Here is a 13,791-nt window from a genome sequence, read left to right as displayed (position 1 = left end):
ACCGCAGCACATATCTACTTTTATTTCCTGATCTTTTTTTTTTTTTTTTTCTGGTACCGGCGAGCGAACTCGGGTCCTTGCGCTTGCACAGCAGGCGGCGAAACCACTGAGCTAAATCCCTGGCCCTTATTTCCTGTTCTTTGTCCATTAAAATGTTCACTTCACAAAGACAGGAACCTCAGGTGTGATGTGTCCACAGCCAATAAAGTGAATGTGCTAGAGATGAAAGAGAGTGGGCCAAAAAATGTACACATCAGGAAAAGAAAAACTTGTGTAAGTACTTTAATACTAAATTTACTGAGACATCATGAGATTAATACAAGTTACCTTTGGCCTCTGCAATTACTAGAGGTGCTCAAAGTGGTGTCTGTTAGCTTCCAGACATTTCTTAGTACAGCGAACTGCCGCTTGGGTAACCTTGGTCACTGAGACGGCTGCAAGTGCATTTTCAGTTTCTTCTCTAAGGGCCGGCAGGGTAGAGGGTTTTCTGCAATATACGACATCCTCTAGGGTCCGCATATGAGGTAACACCATCTGTTGAATAAACATCATACTATTTTTTCCTCCAGTGTGTATATAGCCTTTTGGCTCTCGCTCTCTATATATACATACACACACATATATGTATATATATGCACACTACATATATATACATAAATATAAAACCAAACATAATAATAATATATGGACATATAATTTCCAATAATGAGTAACATAATATCCATTTTCACTGTTTTCTTCTAAATAAACTCCTAGTTCTAGTCAGCATTTCTCCCTCTTTTCATTTTGTTTTGTTTTTTGAGACAGGATCTCGCTATGTAGCTCAGGCTGTCCTTGAACTCACTATGTAGCCCAAACTGGCCTCAAACTCCCCAATCCTCCTGCCTCAGCCTCCCGAACGCTGGAATTACAGGCGTGCACTACCATACCCAGCACTCCCGAGTTCCTTCTTTATTTACTTAACTTTAATTTCTTTTTTTTTTTTTTTTTGGTACCGGGGATCAAATTCGGGTCCTTGTGCTTTGGGCTTGCAAGGCAGGCTGCGGAACCACTGAGCTAAATCCTCAGCCCTTAACTTTAATTTCTTGTTTCCTTGTATTTCTGTTTGCTTTTATCTTGCTACCTCTAGGCCTAACCAGGAAGGGCTTCCATTTGGTTTGGGAGCTAACCAGAGTTTTCTCCACCTATTTGCCCCTTTCTTGGACCTCCTCCCTTTCTCCCCCGAGTTCTGGAAACCATAAAGCTGCCTACTATATCACACCTCTGTGACTCTGTGTCTTCTCAAGCTCTTCACACAAAATTCAAACCTCTAGATCCTTTTGCCAAGACAATTTCTGCCAGAATGTAGAAGGAGCACCTTAGCCTACTGCATCTTAGCAACATGGGTGCCCTGAGTGTTTGAGAAATGTGTAGGGAAATTTGGGGTTGTCACAATTATTGAGGGATAGAGGGAGATAGTGACCTGTAATTGATTTGCTAGGCAGCCTGCAATCCAGGAAGCCAACAGATTTTTTTTTTTTTTAGGTTTTTGAGACAGGGTTTTTCTGTCTTTTTTTTTTTTTTTTTTGGTACCGGGGATTGAACTCAGGTCCTTGGGCTTGCAAGGCAGGCACCAGAACCACTGAGCTAAATCCCCAGCCCAGGACAGGGTTTTTCTATGTAGCCCACCTACCTCCAAATTTCCTATGTAGCCCAGAATGGCCTCGAATTCATGATCCTCCTGCCTTAGCCTCTCAAGTGCTGGGACTACAGGTGTGTGCCACCATACCTGGATTTCCATCAGACTTTTGAATATCCTTCTGGACACCTACTGACATGTCTGAAGTTCTAATTAACTAAATTTTACACATGGTAAGCTATATTTTAATTTTAATATGAACTAAAATCTCTAAGAATTCTATGTGAAAAGCAATGAAGATTATGTTTATACATTTGTGTTTTGAGTTGTTTGAGACATGTTCTTGCTATGTAGCCCAAGCTAGCCTCCAACTCCCAGAGATCCTCCCTGCCCCAGCCTCACAAATATTAGGATTACAGGTGTGCACCACCACATCCGGCTATATTTTTATATTTGATACAGTAAGAACTTTGTCAGGAGTTGTTTGGCATTTAAAAATCAAACTGCCAACACTAAGTCCTCATAATGCTTGAGCAGCAGTAGAGCACCTGTTGCGGTTGCAGCCTTTACATTCATGGTTCTTGTGTATGAATGCAAGTAGATGATTAGTGTGTGTGTGTGTGTGTGTGTGTGTGCGCGCGTGTGTGTGTGTGGTGCTGGAGAATGAACCACATCTTTGTACCTGCAAATGTTCTACCACTAAGTTATTTAGTTACATCCCTACTTCCTGTGTATTTTCTACTGAAGACATGTTTTAGCCCTTATATTTTGAAATATATATTATTTTGCTGTTCCAAAATTTATTTCTTCTTTGCATTACAGCTAAAATAATTATCTTGTTTATAGATAGGTTATAATACCCATGATTTTCAGGCGTGGAGTGGTGGAACATGCCTGTAATCCTAGCACTTGGAAAGCTGAGGCAGGAGAATTGCCACAAGTTAGAGGCCAGCCTGGGCTTCATAGTGAATTCTAGGCCAGTCTGAACTGCATAGCGAGACCCTGTCTAAAAAAAAAAAAAATTAAAAATCCATGATTTTCACTGTAGGACAGTAATGAAAGATCTAGTCAAGATACATAAAGTGATGTTGCCAAAATTAAATTAAGAGCCATTAATATAACAAAACACTCTAAGATTTCCCCCTTTGTTTTCCAGGCTACTGTGGACCATAGGACCATGCCATACAAAACCCCATTCCTATTTTCAAAGGTCATAAGCTGCTGCTTCTGCTTTTTTTTTGTATTGAGGATCGAACTCAGGACCTTTCTCTTTCGAGGCAGGCAAGTGCCACTGAGCTAAATCCCTGGCCCTCATAAGCTTTTTTTTTTTTTTTGGTACCAGGGATTCAACTCGGGACCTTGCGCTTTCGAGGCAGGCGCCGCAACCATTGAGCTAAATCCCCGGCCCCATCATAAGCTTTTTTTAAGGAACATAAGCTATTTTATAGGTTCACAGAGGGTGCCGATGGTACCAAATAAGAGGTGTATGGACGTTGGTCCTTAAGAATTTAAATGGTCGAGGGCCGGGGATTTAGCTCAGTGGTGCCGCTGCCTGCCTTGCAAGCGGAAGGTCCTGAGTTCGATCCCCAGTACCAAAAAATAATTTAAATGGTCGGGCCGGAGATAGCTCAGTGGCGCTGCGCAAGCACAAGGTCCAGAGTTCGATCCCCGGTACAAAAAAAAAAAAAGAATTTAAATTGTCTTACATACGTGATCTGCCTTTGATGTATAAAATGTCTTCTGATCTACTGGCCCAGTGGATTATATAAAAATGAAAAAAATACACATTGCTTGTTATATTACTGATTCATTGCTACATCTTTGTTTTTTGTTTGTCAGTTTTGGTTTAGTTTTTTGAGACGGGATCTTGCTATGTATTTCAGGCTGGCCTTGAACTCGTGGCAATTGATCCTCCTGGCTCAGCCTCCAGAGTGCTGGGATTACAGGTGTGTGCCACTACGCCCAGTTTACTACATCTTTTCTCATAGGCGATCAGAAATCACAGATAAAGCCACTAAGATTCTCAATCAGATAAAACCTTAGAACTTTTTTCTTTTTTTTGGCACCGGGGATTGGCCTCAGGACCTTGTGCCTGTGAGGCAGGCGGCGGAACCACTGAGCTAAATCCCCGGCCCCTTAGAACTTTTTTCATCATGGTCTATCGGCCTCCTCTCGGACGAAAAAGAAAATCAAGATCCAAGAAAGTTAAATGATTGCCTACAGTTCTAAGACATCTTCCGAAGCAAGAGTGTTAGAATACACAGCATGCCCTATTACACTCGCTTTTCTCACCCCAAGTTGTAGATGAAAAGTCTGATGTTACCAAAGACTCAATCAGACGCGAGCAGCAACAGCAAGCAGGAGTAGAACCCCGCCCACCTCATGACCACCCCGTCCTGCCCCCTAGGGCTGTCCGCCTTGGTGCCTGACTGGCGGCCAATGGAGGGGTCCTCGTGGGGTCCTTCGTGCGGGCTCCCGACGCACTGCCTGAGTGGGTGCGCGGGCGGCTTCCGGTGTGAGTGACGAGTGGTGGCCGCAGTAGGGGGACAGCAGGGGACTTTCAGGCAGGGACGATGGCGGACGGCGGTTCGGAGCGGGCTGATGGGCGCATTGTCAAGATGGAGGTGGACTACAGCGCCACGGTGGATCAGCGTCTGCCTGAGTGCGAGAAGCTGGCCAAGGTGAGGGGAGGCCGGCTGGCTGTTGGCGGGCACCAGGGGCTGAGTCACGGCGCGGAGCCTGCTTAGGCCTCAGGGGGCCTGCGTGCTGGAGCGCGCATCCCCTGTTGCCTGTCCATCCCAGGCATGCTTGAGGGATACCCCAAGGAGGCCCGGCCAGGAAGACTCCGCAGCCCGAATTCGCTAGTGCATACACGTCTTCCCAGACCCTCACCAAGACAGATGCTTACTTCTTCCTCGTAGGAGTTGGGTCCCCGTTTTACTTCTTTGCCTTTCTTGGATGCTGTTTAACGTTTAGTTAAGTAATTTCCCAGAGGTTAAGGCCGCTTCAACATTCAGGCCAGATCAGAGAGGTTGGTTCTACCGCTGTGGCCTAATCAGGGTCTGTCGTTAAATCGATTATGAGTCATGGCAATATGCCTGGTCTTTGGCCTGGAAAAGACGCAGGAAAGTGATGGAACAAAGATAGTTAACGCGGGACACGTACGTAACGATTTAGTCAAGTCATGCACGGTGGTGAGCCATACAAGTGTAAAGTGTTACTCGAACATGGAAGGAAGCTGTTACTTTCTTTCTTCCTGCTGAGAAGGTGACGTTTGTATTGGGTTTTAATAAGTAGTAAGATTGGGATAGAAAATAATTATTCCTAGAGGGAGAATTATAGGAGGAAAGACAAGCAGGGCACTGAAGTGCAGAATAACCTACTTAGAGGAAGTAATAAACAATAAGCAGCCCAACTGTTTAACCACCATGGAATAGCACGTGGTTGTTTATTTGGGGCGCTGGCGTCTGAACCCAAGGCCTTGTGTGTGCTAGGCAAATGCTTTACTATTGAGCTACATTCCCAACCTCTCTAGGATGCAGTAGAAACTTGACTTGGCCCAAACGTTTTGAGGCCACCTGCTATGTGTCAGGCAACTTTGTGTATCATTTTACACGTAAAGAAACCAAGACTCAGAATTATTTGCCCAAGGTTATAGGTAGTACTATGTAGAATCCAGGATTCAAAACTAGATTTGCCTCGTTAGGGTATGGCGTCATGGCTAAAGCAATTCTGTCATGGGTATTGCTAGGGGAGGGATTAACACTAAGGCCTTATTAAATTCCTAAATCAATTCAGTCACAAACTTGTGTTACTATCCACGTGGTGAACATTCACTGAAAGTGTTTTTCTTCCTAAGGAGCTTACTACTATGTAGTAAATTAATAGGGAAGAAAAATATCAAGCCATGTATCACATTTAGTTCTTAGAAGGAAACTTTTTAAATTTTGAGATAAGTTCTTGTGAAGTTGCCCAGGCTGGGCTAGATCTTATGATCCTTCTGCCTCACGTTCCCAGAGTGCTGGGATTGTAGGCCTGTGCTGCCACACCTGGCTGAAACCTTTTTTCTTTTCATTTTATTTTTTAGAGATTTATTTATTTGTTTGTTTTTTGGAGACATGGTCTCCCTATGTAGTTCTAGCTGGACTTGAATTTGGCAGCAATCCTCCTGCCTCAGCCTCTCAAATGCTGAGATTACAGGCATACATCACCATGCTCAGCTTTGAAGGAAACTTTTTTTTTTTTTAAGAGTAGGAAAAATTTATTGAGGGAAAGAGCTGCTGCCTGAGAGGAACAGGAGGAACAGGAGGGGACACCTGGAAGTGGGTTGCTCACCCATCTCGCTTCTGAAGGAAACTTTTTTAATACTTTCCCTTTTTTTTCTTTTTTTTTTTTTTTGGTACCGAGGATCGAACCTAGGACCTTGCCCTTGCTAGGCAAGTGGGTGCCACTGAGCTAAATCCTCAGCCCCCCCAAAAAGGTTTTAATAGGCCTTTACAAAAACAGGGATGGAAGAAAAAAACAAACCAGGGATGGAGAAAGATGACGAAATTTTTTTTAGATGATGAAATTGACGTGTATTTCTTAGGTTCAGAATATTTACTGAGAGGGAGCCATAAATCCATCTCGGAGCTTTCTAGCAACTAGTGTTAAGAAAATCATCGATTACATAAGGTTGGGAAAACTCAGATGCTGCAGTGTCAGGCAGATAACAATAGCTGGTGTTTATTGTGTCTTTTCTATGTGCTAGGGACTCTATTAAGTGCTTTTATGCACTAATTCATTTGATCTTTCCCTCAGCCCTGTGCAACAGATAGCATTTTCTTCTGTTACAAACAAGGAAACTGAAGCTAGAGGAAGTTGAGTCACAGGCCCCAGAGTCGCACAGCTAGTAATGCAGCGGAGTCAGGATTGGAACCCAGGCAGACTTATTCTAGAGCTTGTGCTGTGAGCCAAGTGGAATGAGAACCTGAACTGAGCACCTGTCCAGGGAAAGGAACAGTTCTCTACCTCTAGTCAGTCTTTACCAACTGAGGGTGACGATGATCCTTGTGGACACTACTAATTTGAGAGAGAAACCAGGACATGAATTTTTATGCAAAATACCCTAATACTTAGAAACTGGACCCTAGGGCTGGGGATATAGCTCAGCGGTGCAGCACTTGCTTGGCAAGCACCTAGGCCTGAGTTTGATTCCCGGTACCAAAAAAGAAACTGGATCCTAATCTATCTTATAGTACTCTTTGTTTTTTATTTTTTTATTTTTATTTTTTGGTACCAGGGATTGAACTCGGAACCTTGTGCTTGTGAGGCAAGCGGAGGAACCACTAAACTAAATCCCTAGCCCTGTCTCCAGTGTGGTATTGATCAAACAAAACATACCTGCAGGCCAAAGTCAGCTCTCTCAACGTTCCACTTTCTAAGTAATAGAATAATAGTGTCCATGAAAAAGAAAGAAATTTGCTTTAGAGAACTACAAATCTGCCTAGAATTGAAATCTACGAGGAAAAAAAATGTCTTTACAGTTTCTTCTCTAGCAGCCTACTGTATTAATACATAGCCAGTGCTAGATACTTCAGGAAGTATAAAGATTAGTAGTAGTAGTAGTAGTAGTAGTAGTATTTGGTACCAGAGATCGAACTCGGGACCTTGTGCTTGCAAGGCAGGCGGCGGAACCACTGAGCTAAATTCCCAGCCTAAAGATTATTATTGCCCTCAAATAGCTTATAGACCAGCAAGAAAGAAAGCTGTCACTGCTGCAGTTGTACTAGTGATGAGAGGTGTGACATTTATTTAGACAATTGTTGTTACGTTAAGACAGTTGAAAAGATCTTCAAACTCAAATACCAGGTGCCTTTCTGGTGTTAAGTGAATAATAGAAGTCTTTAAAACAAATAATGTTAGATAAAGTGAAAGGTATGTGAATTCTTGCTTTTTGTTTAAGTCAGTGTGTTAGCTAAACAAATCCTATGTGTAGGGTTTTTTTGTGTGTGTGTGTGTTTTCATGAGGGAGGAGAGCTAGGAAACAGGAGGATACACATTTTTTTTTCCTGCTGCACACAGCTTCACCATTTTCAACTTTTAGATTAGGTGATTGTCTTCCAGTCTGGGTTAATTTTTTAAAAGATATGTTTCTCTTTTGCATTTTACTCATTATATCAATCCTGTGTAGGGTGGGTTCTATTCTTATGTTCACTTCTCTGAAGAAAAAAGTGGAGGGTCAGAGAGGTTTAAGTTTTGTGCACAAGGTAACATGGTAGTAGATCTCAGAGTTGGACCAGTCTCTGGCTGCAGAGACTGTATTTTTAGCCATTTCATTCTAATGCTTCTGTGACTGATATGTGAGGGCCTAGTATCAGAGTGATGAGGTAATAAAGGCAGTACTAGTTCCTGATGACGGTTGTCCCTTCACTTTGCAGTGTGTGGATGAGTTAAAAATTAAAGGGGGCTTTTCTGAATTGTAAAGATAATGCATTTAGAAGTGTGTGAGTGTGTGTGTGCGCGCTTGTGTGTGTGTCCCGTATGGGAGATCAAACTCAGGACCTTGCACTTGCCAGGCAGGCATGGGGCCACTGAGCTACGTCCCAAGCCCTAGCTTTTGGTTTGGTTTGGTTTGGTTTGGTTTGGTTTGGTTTGGTTTGGTATGGTACCGGGGAACGAACTCAGGACCTTGTGCTTGCCAGGCACCTAGATGTTTTTAATACATAGGTTTTTTGAAAATCGAACCAGCACCTCACACTGAGCCACATCACTAGGCCTATTCTCCCTTTTTGTTTTGCTTTTTGAGACAGGGTCTAGCTATGCAGTTCAGGCTGGCCTTGAACTCATGGTGATCCTCTTGCCTCAGCCTCCCAAGTCCTGGGATTACAGACATGCACACTGGCACTCTCCCTTTTTGTTTTTTATTTTTTATTTTTTTGGTACCGGGGATCAAACTCGGGTCCTTGTGCTTGTGCAACAGGCAGCGAAACCACTGAGCTAAATCCCCAGCCCGCTCCCTTTTTGATTATGGTATATTTGGCACATGGTTATCTGAGGACTACTTACATTCTCTTTTTTTGTTTTGTTTTGTTTTTGGTACTGGGGAATCGAACTCGGGTCCTTAACGCTTGTGCAGCAGGTGGTGAAACCACTGAGCTAAATCCCCGGCCCTACTTAACATTCTTTTTTGTTTGTCTTTAGTGTGTGTGTTTCCCCATACTGGGAATTGAACCCAGGGTCTTTGCACTGAACTATATCCGTAGCCCATTTTTAATTTTGAGACAAGGTTCTCCTAAATTGCTAAATTGCCGAGGTTCAGCTTGGTTTGAAACTGTGATTCTCCTGCCTAGGCCTCCCTGAGTTAAATCCCAGTGTGCTGGTTTTACAGGCCTGTGCCACCAGATCTGGTTGCTACTTATATCTTTTATTTTTTGGTACTGGGAATCGAACTCAGGACCTTGAGCTTGTGAGGCAGGTGCCAGAATCACTGAGCTAAATCCCTGGCCCTGCTACTTATATTCTTAAACTGAATACTATATTTTTGTTCTCCTTTCCCTAATGTCTTCATTACTTTTTTTTTTTTTCTTTTTTGCAACTCTAGGGGGTTGAACCCAGGGCCTTGTACATGCTAGGCAAGTGCTCTACCATGAACTACATCCCCAGATCTTTTTAACATTTTATTTTGAGACAAACTCACTAAATTACATAGGTTTGCCTTGAGCTTCTGCTTCTCTTGTCTCAGCCTCCTGAGTGGCTGGAATTACAGACATGTGTCACCACTCCAGGCTGTCATCACATCTTTTGGTTACCTCCAGTTTCTTCTCAAGGTCAATATTAACAATAAAGAGGAGATAAAATGTACAATAGTTTACTTATTGTTAGCAACTTGAATAAAAGACCATTTTAAGAAATAGGTCAGATAGAAGTGTTGGAGTGGCTTTAAATTTCAACTATTTGTAGTTAACTTTTTATTAACCTTTTTCTTGTGTATGTTGTTTAATAAATTAACAGACTGGATCCATTTAGGACTTAAAGGAGGCAAATAGACTTATTAAATACCAAACATCTATTGATGTTTGACAAACTCAGTCACTTACCTCATTTACAAAGATTATTTTAATGAGAACAGTGAGTCACAGAGTTCTCATGTTCCACCAAACTTGTTTTGGATTCTGGCAACCATCTCATTCCCTCTGAGTTGAAAGTCAGCATCCAAGAGGTGGAATTTCAGGAACTGTGAATAGGTGGGAAGGAGGAAGATGTTTAGTCATAGAGTTTAACATGGAAGCCTGGGCCAGGGGAAAGTGGGATGATTTGAGAATTAGGAGTTACATTAATGAAGTTGATAGTAGTATCCCTCAAATAGCACTAAACTGACAGCCATATAGTTTTTCACAAAGTCATTGTGGCAGTAAGAATCAAGAATTGGAAAAAAAAAAAAAAAGAATTGGAAGCCATTAAGATTAGCTAAATAGTTCAGCTCAGTGTCCATCCATTCAACATGCACCTGTACTATGTGCAAGGTGGTATAAGGGAAGCAACAGTTACACAAAGATCTAGGACTAAAGGAACTCACAGACTACGTAGTAAGATGTGTACATTAATACCTATGGTACAAGGTATAAAAGCTTGTACCAGCATATCTACAGAAGCAGCATTACATGCTGCTTGGTGTGATACAGTAGCACAGTGACCAATACAGATGTGTTGGTGAGCAATACAGATATAAGTAGCCCTTATTCTTGGGGATTATGGATTCTGCTGAGATAACAACTGAAGTAAACAACACAATAGTTTGGGGAAATTGCTGGGCACTGAGTCAGTAGGGTTGAGTGTTAAAGGAGGTGCTAAGTGACTGTTGATTTTGGAGCATTAGCCAAGAACACAGTCCACTATTCCCTCCCATGCAGGGGTGCAGTTCTTCAGTACCCAAGCTTCTGAATTATCATGTCATATATTAAACTGCACTCAAAGGGTCATTGTCCTTGATCATAGTAATTGCATATGTCACGGGAACTGGCTATCCTTTTAAACAGTATTTTGCATTTTAACATTTTGCACTTTTTCAAGATATAAACCCTTTCCCTTTGGAGATGACTTAGATAAAGCAAAACGCATGGTGTACACTCGTATAGGAAGGGGGTAACTGCAGTGAAGTAGAGGCACACGAGACCCCGGTGAGCCCTGAAATCCAGTTCTGACAATGGCTTTTGTGAGTGAGCAAGTTTCTTGAACTGTTTGGTCCTCAGTCTTTTAAATTTCTAAAATGAGGTGATGGAATTAAATAATCTTTAACAGTTTTTCTAGTTCTAACATTTTTTGATCTTTTATGATTTATTACTCTTCAGCTTTGGAAAATGTATAGATTTGTTCATTGTTCCTTTCTTCTGTTGAATGTTTAGCCAGCATTTATTGTATACTTGAATCTATAAAATATTCACTCCGATCTGGCACAAGTTCAGACTGTGACTATACAGTACACATTCAAAGTGCATAGAAATAACAGTTTAGTCTAGGGCAGTGATGGCGGACCCATGGCACACGTGCTGCAGCCAACTGTTTGTATCATTGAAAGGTTCACCACCACTGGTCTAGGGGCATAGCTCAGTGATGTTGTAGGTGCTTAGTGTGCACAAAGTTAACACCACAAAAAAGAGGAAAAAAAGACCTATTTAAATTACCTTGGACCTGGTTGTGGTGGCACATACCTGCAATTCCAGCACTTAGGCTGAGGTAGGAGGATCACGACAAGTTTGAGGCCAGCCTGAATTAGAAAGCAAGATCCTGTCTCAAAAAAAAAAAATTTTGTTATGGTGACTTACAAAGAAAAGTTTTCCTTTTCTTCCTTTATATACTTCAGAGTTATTGTGACTACCATTTAGTCTCTGTGCCAAACAAGATAAACAGCTGACCTCACTCTGCTTTGATAAACTCAAATCCAAAAGAAAGACCTGATCTTTTTTTTCCGGTGAGACATCATGTTACATGTTCAGCTTTTCTTAATATTTTCTTTTTAATTTATTAGGAAAAATGTTTGTGGGCCCCAAGGGGAAACCACTGACTCCAAGCATCTGTGAGAGAAGCAAACATCAAGAATAATAAAACAAAAGTGGTTATGGGTGGTCTTTTTCCTCTAGAATAGGCCACTGATTGTGCTTTTCCTATGTCAGAAACATCGAGGTTTAGATCAGCTATTTGGTTTCTGTTGGTGGTGGTATTTGTCATTGTTCATTTTCATCTTTTGTTTTAGGAAGGAAGACTTCAAGAAGTCATTGAAACCCTTCTTTCTTTAGAAAAACAGACCCGTACTGTGAGTAGATTACAGTCTAAAACTTACTTGTCATCAGTTTCCTTTGAAGTTTTTTAATTTGACTTACTTTTATATATTTTCATTCTTACAGGCTTCAGATATGGTGTCTACATCTCGCATCTTAGTTGCGGTAGTGAAGATGTGCTATGAGGCTAAAGAATGGGATTTGCTTAATGAAAATATCATGCTTTTGTCAAAAAGGAGGAGTCAGTTAAAACAAGTGAGTTTGTGGTTGCTCAAAAAGCAAATATATATGCATTTAAATAAGGACTTTCAGAAAACTATTTTGAAACCTGTTGAAAATTTATTAAATCAATATTTTAACATTAGAGGATATACTAAAATTCTTCCCTAGCTGGGGATTTAGCTCAGTGGCTCTGCATCTGCCTGGTAAGCTTAAGGTCCTGAGTTCAATTCCCAGTACCAGAAAAAACAAAAAAATACAAAAAAAAAAAAAAAAAGATAAAATTCTTCCCATTTTCTCATGACCCAACTGTTTTCATTTCTGGTGGTTTTTTTGGTACCAGGGCTCAAACGCGGGTCCTCGCTCTTGCGCAGCATGTTTCGAAACCACTGAGCTAAATCCCCAGCCCCATTTCTGTTTTTTGTTGTCTTTATATTTTTGCGTATTTTTATAAAGTGGTACTTAGAGTGTCCATGAAGCTTTGTTCTGTTTTCCTATTTCTCCTTATCTTTGTTTTTCTTTTCTTTTTTCATTCATTCATTCATTCATTCATTTATTTATTGGTACCAGGAATCAAACTTGGGACGTTGTGCTTGCAAGGCAGACAGCGGCACCACTTTTTATTTTTTTTTTTATTAGTATTCACTTCAGGGCCAAGGATTTAGCTCAGTGGTTCCACCGCTTGCCTCGAAAGCATAAGGACCCAAGTTCAATCCCCGGTACCAAAAAAAAAAGTATTCACTTCAGTAACTTGAAACCACAGATACAGGCAGTATATGATCAGAGTTACAAATAAACACAGATTATACATGCAAATTTCTGTTCACATAGGTCACATGTACAGGTACGTGAATTAGAAGCGTGTGTCAAGAATTATGGCCTATTTTTAAAATCCAGCAATGTAAAATTACATACTGAAAATATGAAGAGATGGTTTACACACTTCAAAATTCAAATGTTGCGTATACCAAACATGTATAACAGTTATAGGATTCAAGTGTCAAACAGTAAGATCTTCAGCTTATCTTTGTTTTTAAAATCTTAAATAGTTGTGTTATAATCTATCAAGTTGATAATCTCATTAAATACTTTGTAACTTATTGGAAGCCATATATAGACAGATTACTTTCACTATGCATTTCGTTTAAGATGATATAGGTTATCTTTTGATGTTTTTGTCCAGTTGGGTTTTTTTTAACTGTTTACTGATTCTCCTGCATAAGATATATTTAACTCTTTAGAAGTAGCTTTATTTTTATATATATATATAACTCATCTTTAAAATGCCATTACCCTGAGTAACTTCTGGGTTCTTATTTTTTTGCTTTAATGAGTAAAAATAATGATATTGTAAAAGAGGTGGTAGTGGAACCAAAAATAGATATAGAAGGTTCTTTTCTAAATCCCTTATTTTATTTATTATGCTGCTGCTAGGGTAAGCATAATATTAAAGTACATTAAATTTTTTATTGTAAAAATCAGTTACTGTAATTATAAAATTACAAAAGTGCTAGGGCTGGGGATTTAGCTCAGTGGTTTTGCCGTCTGCTGCGCAAGCGCAAAGACCCGAGTTCGATCCCCGGTAACAAAAAAAAAAAATTAAATTAAAAAAAATAAAAGTGTTATAAGATATTTATACATATATAAAATACATAATAAAATTTTAATTTTTTAAAGATAAGTTTGCATGGGCCAGGG

The 13,791-nt window shown here is 40.6% G+C and overlaps 1 protein-coding gene and 1 long non-coding RNA gene across 3 annotated transcripts in view; one reads left to right on the top strand and one right to left on the bottom strand.

Annotated features, from left to right (window-relative positions):
* Positions 1-258: 258 nt before the first annotated feature.
* LOC110346817 (uncharacterized) lies at positions 259-4,064 on the bottom strand. The gene is made up of 2 exons (XR_002391062.2): positions 3,911-4,064; positions 259-534 (listed from the first exon to the last, which is right to left on the bottom strand). It is a non-coding gene; the product is annotated as an uncharacterized LOC110346817 (long non-coding RNA).
* Positions 4,065-4,118: 54 nt separating this feature from the next.
* The window catches only part of Psmd12 (proteasome 26S subunit, non-ATPase 12), a 29,902-nt gene continuing 20,229 nt past the window's right edge, over positions 4,119-13,791 (top strand). Inside the window, exons 1-3 of one of the 2 annotated variants that reach the window (XM_004870257.4) lie at positions 4,119-4,299; positions 11,850-11,909; positions 12,001-12,129. In XM_004870257.4, the coding sequence (XP_004870314.1) occupies positions 4,192-4,299; positions 11,850-11,909; positions 12,001-12,129 (297 nt within the window). In that variant the 5' untranslated portion in view covers positions 4,119-4,191. Of the gene's footprint in view, positions 4,300-4,864; positions 4,886-11,849; positions 11,910-12,000; positions 12,130-13,791 lie in introns of those variants that run through there. The other variant, XM_021248593.2, reaches the window with a different exon arrangement.

The sequence above is a fragment of the Heterocephalus glaber genome, unplaced genomic scaffold (genome assembly GCF_053883595.1).
Source record: "Heterocephalus glaber isolate CG9 unplaced genomic scaffold, H.glaber_assembly_v1.0 deba00000937, whole genome shotgun sequence".
NCBI lineage: Eukaryota > Metazoa > Chordata > Mammalia > Rodentia > Bathyergidae > Heterocephalus > Heterocephalus glaber.
This window is presented reverse-complemented; position numbering and strand designations above follow the sequence as displayed.